The 6000-nt window shown below is 42.2% G+C and overlaps 1 protein-coding gene across 1 annotated transcript in view; it reads right to left on the bottom strand.

Moving 5' to 3' along the window:
- Positions 1-2085: 2085 nt before the first annotated feature.
- Positions 2086-6000, bottom strand: part of SYPL2 (synaptophysin like 2) — a 40477-nt gene continuing 36562 nt past the window's right edge. The window contains exons 5-6 of the mRNA XM_040424074.1: positions 3270-3461; positions 2086-2475 (exon numbers count right to left, since the gene is read on the bottom strand). Coding sequence (XP_040280008.1) covers positions 2344-2475; positions 3270-3461 — 324 coding nt within the window. The 3' untranslated portion in view covers positions 2086-2343. The remainder of the gene's footprint in view (positions 2476-3269; positions 3462-6000) is intronic.

Below are 6000 nucleotides of genomic sequence, written 5' to 3'. Positions count from 1 at the left end.
CCTTATATCTGCTGATTTTCCCCATCTCTGGGCTCCGTTTGTGGCTTAAAAAGTTTGTGTGCCCGTAGCCAGAAGCATAGCTCACACAGACATGTGCGTCTCGCTCCGCTGCCAAGCTCCGCCCCCTAGACCTACCTTTTTAAATGGAGGTTCTGCAGCAGCTGGGTTGTTTATCACACAGTACTGTGATACAGCAGCTGCCAGACATCTTTTATAAGAAGTAAGAACTTTGGGGGTCATTTATTATACTGAAATATACCTATATTAGGCGTATTTCAGGTGCAGATGGCAGCACAATGGTTAATTGCACAACTATCTGCAACTTCGGTCCGCTCACGCCAGGTCTAAAACTGTGGGTGTGGTTCTTGGAAGCTGTCTTACATTTAGTACTGGCGCTGGATGCCTGCGCCTCTTATAACTTCAGCAGATCCACCGCCAGCTTAGGGCTTTATTATGTACTTCTTTGTTTCAATCATTGACATAACTTGGATGTAGGCAATTTCACACATGGATTCCTTATGTCCACCAGAGGACCCAAACCCCTATATCATCAATAAAGTCTAATAGGATTTGAATCAAAGAAATAGACCTTAATGTCAAGTGATTAGCTCCAACTGGGATTTTTCTCCTGGAACTTTGGGGCCCACTATGGCTTCAGTAGAGAGGCAGCCTGCGGGTCCCTAAGGCCCCTTTCACACGGGCGTTGCGGGAAAATGTGCGGGTGCGCTACGGGAGTACATTCAGTTTTTTTGTGGAACCATTGAAATTAATGGTTCCATATACGGAATGCAATAAATGGCCCGTATATGGAACGCAAAAAATGTTCGTGTGAACGAGCCCTTAGATGTTGATTTGGCATGGATCGACCTGCAAATTTGACATGGATTTTTGGCATGGATCTGCACATAAAAACTGTGCATGAAACATGAAAAAAAATGCACGGACACATACGGAGCAGTTTTTTTAAACTTCCCATTCATTTCAGTGGGAGATTAAAGGACTTCTGTCACCCCACTAAAGTCCTAATTTTTTTTTGGGCTAGTTAAATTCTTTATACTGCGATATATGAATATATAATGCTCTTACTCACTTTCCTTCAGCAGTTTCTTAAAAAAACGGACTTTTATAATATGTAAATGAGCTCTCTACCAGCAAGTAGGGCGGATACAGCTGCATCCTCCTTTCATAATGACGCCCCCTCCTCATGTTGATTGACAGGGCCAGCGAACGTACTCGTCCTCTGGCTGGCCCTGTCTGCGTTCTAAATCTCGCGCCTTCGCTGTACCTGTCTTCAGTCGGCACAGGTGCACTGAGAGGAGGACGCTCGCTCGGCCGCTCCATCCTCAATGCGCCTGCGCCATTGACGTCACATCTACACCCGGCGCAGGCGCACTGAGGAAGGAGCGGCCGAGCGAGCGTCCTCCTCTCGGTGCGCCTGCGTCGACTGAAGACAGGTACGGCGCAGGCGCCAGATTTTGAACGCAGACAGGGTCAGCCAGAGGACGAGCACGTTCGCTGGCCCTGTCAATCAACATGAGGAGGGGGCGTCATTAAGAAAGGAGGATGCGGCTGCTACCAGCAAGTAGCCACCCTACTTGCTGGTAGAGAGCTCATTTACATATTATAAAAGTCCATTTTTTTTAAGAAACTGCTGAAGGAAAGTGAGTAAGAGCATTATATATTCATATATCGCAGTATAAGGAATTTAACTAGCCCAAAAAAAAATATGACTTTAGTGGGGTGACAGAAGGCCTTTAAGTGTGCATTCGGCCCCAAGATAGGGCATGCTGCTTCTTTTTTCCACATGGAAAAAAAAGTAAGTGCTGCTTCCCATTGAAATGAATGGGAGGCTGTTTTGTGGCATTTTTGGAACTGATTTTAAGGGCAGACGTGCTCCAAAATCAGCGCCAAAAAACTGCGTGACCTGGTACTAATAAATGTCTATGTGTTTTGTCAGACCGGTTTTGTGTTACTTAATTGACTGTTAAACACTTCATAGTTGTAGACCTGCTACAACTAACTCCTCCATTGGAAGCATTCACCTGACAGGTAGACCTGCTTGAGGTAAGAGTCTGAACATAGAGAGAAAGCGGACATCATTTTATTTAAAAGATAGCACCAGAGGAGGTAAAACCTTCTAGACGCATTAATGACTTTGGAAAACAGAAAGATGGAAAAAAATGATTGTATTGGAGTGGATAACTTTGGTTCAAGATGACAACCAAATGCTGGGGAACAGTAAGTAAGAACAAGACAAGAGTCCATTGAGAAGTCCACACTAATGAACAAGTAGAGTGACAGTTAGAGAAAGACATCCCGATCTAGGTGGGAAGTGATGAGGGATCACTGGAGATCTTCAGCCTCCCCACGCTCAGCAGACTCCTCTTTACTGGCCGCTTGTTTGCTCCATGCAGTTTCCTTGAACACAAACCATGCATTGGCTGCCCAGGTGAAAAAATTCAAAAATCCAAAGAGCTGTAGGTGAAAGCAAAGAAAATTAAGTCTAATTGTAAGCTGTTGTATACCAAACGGGCATAACTAGAGTCCTATGAGCATGTGGGGACAGTTGTGACTAGAACAGGCTGTTTTTGCTGACTATAATAAAGAATGCCTCTACTTTTGTGCCATTAAGCAAAAGCATGCTGGGGCACAATAATTTTAAAGGGATTTTCTAACACCATGATTTCCTTTATAAACCGCTTAACATGGTATAAAATAACAAAGACTAACAAAAAAGATGAACAATCACCTTCCCAATCCCCTGCTACTCCCATGTTAAAGCTTTCCTGTTTTCCCGACAGTCACCTGGCTCCAGTGACGTTGCATTGAGATGACAGGAGACTGCTGTAGTGAATCACTGGCAATAGAGGTAACCTCAGTGATATCAACACATCACCAATACAACCAGTGATTGCATCAGTCAAGTGTCAACACACCACGTCGTTGCTGGAGCCTGGTAAGCATAGACTGGCGGGCTACCAGGGAAGCATCAGCATGGGAGAGGCTTTGGATAGGTGAGGTGAGTATTCCTGCTCCTGTTATTTTATACCATTGTAAACTGTTTGTAAAATATTTTATGTGGTTGGAAATCTCCTTTAACTGCTTTCTGCTGTATATCTCTGAGGATAGGTCATCAATATTATGCCACTGCACAACCCCTTTAAGATTAATCATTGTAATGTTCTCTTAAGATTAATAATAATTCTAACATTTTCTTTTCGGTACATTTTTAGGTAGACAGCACTGATTTAATTTTTAAGTACTCTTACCACAGATATATTGGCGAGGCCATAGAATGGTGTAACACCAGCAGAGCAAGATGCGATTTCTAACTGGCACACTGGCATTGATGAAAGGATGCTAGATGGGTGAGTAGCTAATTTCACATCCGTGAGACCCTTTCCCCAGGCTGAAGCAGCTACAAGCCACAAGAAGGTAAAGACTCCTGTCACACAGAAATCCTGCAAAATGATATTAACATAATGAAGGCCTTTGGTCTTGGGTGATAGAGCAGTTCTAGTGTAAATAGGGTATACACAGCAGTGAAATGTAACATACTATACACTGTATAAGAAAATATAACAGTAAATGCAAATAAAGAGATCAAATATTTGTCTTTAACCACTTAAGGACCACAGGTTTATACCCCCCTAGTGACCAGGCCCTTTTTTCCAAATCGGCACTCCACAAATTTAGCGGTTTATTGCTCGGTCATGCAGCTTACCACCCAAATGAATTTTACCTCCTTTTCTTCTTACTAATAGAGCTTTCATTTGGTGGTATTTCATTGCTGCTGACATTTTTACTTTTTTTGTTATTAATCGAAATTTAACGATTTTTTTGCAAAAAAATGACATTTTTCACTTTCAGTTGTAAAATTTTGCAAAAAAACGACATCCATATGTAAATTTTTTTCTAAATTTATTGTTCTACATGTCTTTGATAAAAAAAAAATGTTTGGGTAAAAAAAAATGGTTTGGGTAAAAGTTATAGCATTTACAAACTACAAAATGTGAATTTCCGCTTTCTGAAGCAGCTCTGACTTTCTGAGCACCTGTCATGTTTCCTGAGGTTCTACAATGGCCAGACAGTACAAACACCCCACAAATGACCCCATTTCGGAAAGTAGACACCCTAAGGTATTCGCTGATGGGCATAGTGAGTTCATAGAACTTTTTATTTTTTGTCACAAGTTAGCGGAAGATGATGATTTTTTTTTTTTTTCTTACAAAGTCTCATATTCCACTAACTTGTGACAAAAAATAAAAACTTCCATGAACTCACTATGCCCATCACGAAATACCTTGGGGTGTCTTCTTTCCAAAATGGGGTCACTTGTGGGGTAGTTATACTGCCCTGGCATTTTAGGGGCCCAAATGCGTGCGAAGTAGTTTGAAATCAAAATCTGTAAAAAATGGCCGGTGAAATCCGAAAGGTGCTCTTTGGAATGTGGGCCCCTTTGCCCACCTAGGCTGCAAAAAAGTGTCACACATGTGGTATTGCCGTACTCAGGAGAAGTTGGGCAATGTGTTTTGGGGTGTCATTTTACATATAACCATGCTGGGTGAGAGAAATATCTTGGCAAAAGACAACTTTTCCCATTTTTTTATACAAAGTTGGCATTTGACCAAGATATTTATCTCACCCAGCATGGGTATATGTAAAATGACACCCCAAAACACATTGCCCAACTTCTCCTGAGTACGGCGATACCACATGTGTGACACTTTTTTGAAGCCTAGGTGGGCAAAGGGGCCCACATTCCAAAGAGCACCTTTAGGATTTCACCGGCCATTTTTTACAGATTCTGATTTCAAACTCCTTACCACACATTTGGGCCCCTAGAATGCCAGGGCAGTATAACTACCCCACAAGTGACCCCATTTTGGAAAGAAGACACCCCAAGGTATTCCGTGAGGGGCATGGCGAGTTCCTAGAATTTTTTATTTTTTGTCACAAGTTAGTGGAAAATGATGATTTTTATTATTTTTTTTTTCTTACAAAGTCTCATATTCCACTAACTTGTGACAAAAAATAAAAAATTCTAGGAACTCGCCATGCCCCTCACGGAATACCTTGGGGTGTCTTCTTTCCAAAATGGGGTCACTTGTGGGGTAGTTATACTGCCCTGGCATTTTAGGGGCCCGAATGCGTGAGAAGTAGTTTGAAATCAAAATCTGTAAAAAATGGCCGGTGAAATCCGAAAGGTGCTCTTTGGAATGTGGGCCCCTTTGCCCACCTAGGCTGCAAAAAAGTGTCACACATCTGGTATTGCCGTACTCAGGAGAAGTTGGGCAATGTGTTTTGGGGTGTCATTTTACATATACCCATGCTGGGTGAGAGAAATATCTTGGCAAAAGACAACTTTTCCCATTTTTTATCCAAAGTTGGCATTTGACCAAGATATTTATCTCACCCAGCATGGGTATATGTAAAATGACACGCCAAAACACATTGCCCAACTTCTCCTGAGTACGGCGATACCAGATGTGTGACACTTTTTTGCAGCCTAGATGCGCAAAGGGGCCCACATTCCTTTTATGAGGGCATTTTTAGACATTTGGATCCCAGACTTCTTCTCACGCTTTAGGGCCCCTAAAATGCCAGGGCAGTATAAATACCCCACATGTGACCCCATTTTGGAAAGAAGACACCCCAAGGTATTCAATGAGGGGCATGGCGAGTTCATATAAATTTTTTTTTTTTTTTGGCACAAGTTAGCGGAAATTGATATATATCTTTTTTCTCACAAAGTCTCCCCTTCCGCTAACTTGGGACAAAAATTTCAATCTTTCATGGACTCAATATGCCCCTCACGGAATACCTTGGGGTGTCTTCTTTCCGAAATGGGGTCACATGTGGGGTATTTATACTGCCCTGGCATTCTAGGGGCCCTAAAGCGTGAGAAGAAGTCTGGAATATAAATGTGTAAAATTTTTTACGCATTTGGATTCCGTGAGGGGTATGGTGAGTTCATGTGAGATTTTATTTTTTGACACA

Source organism: Bufo bufo, chromosome 3 (genome assembly GCF_905171765.1).
Source record: "Bufo bufo chromosome 3, aBufBuf1.1, whole genome shotgun sequence".
NCBI classification, from domain to species: Eukaryota; Metazoa; Chordata; class Amphibia; order Anura; family Bufonidae; genus Bufo; species Bufo bufo.
This window is presented reverse-complemented; position numbering and strand designations above follow the sequence as displayed.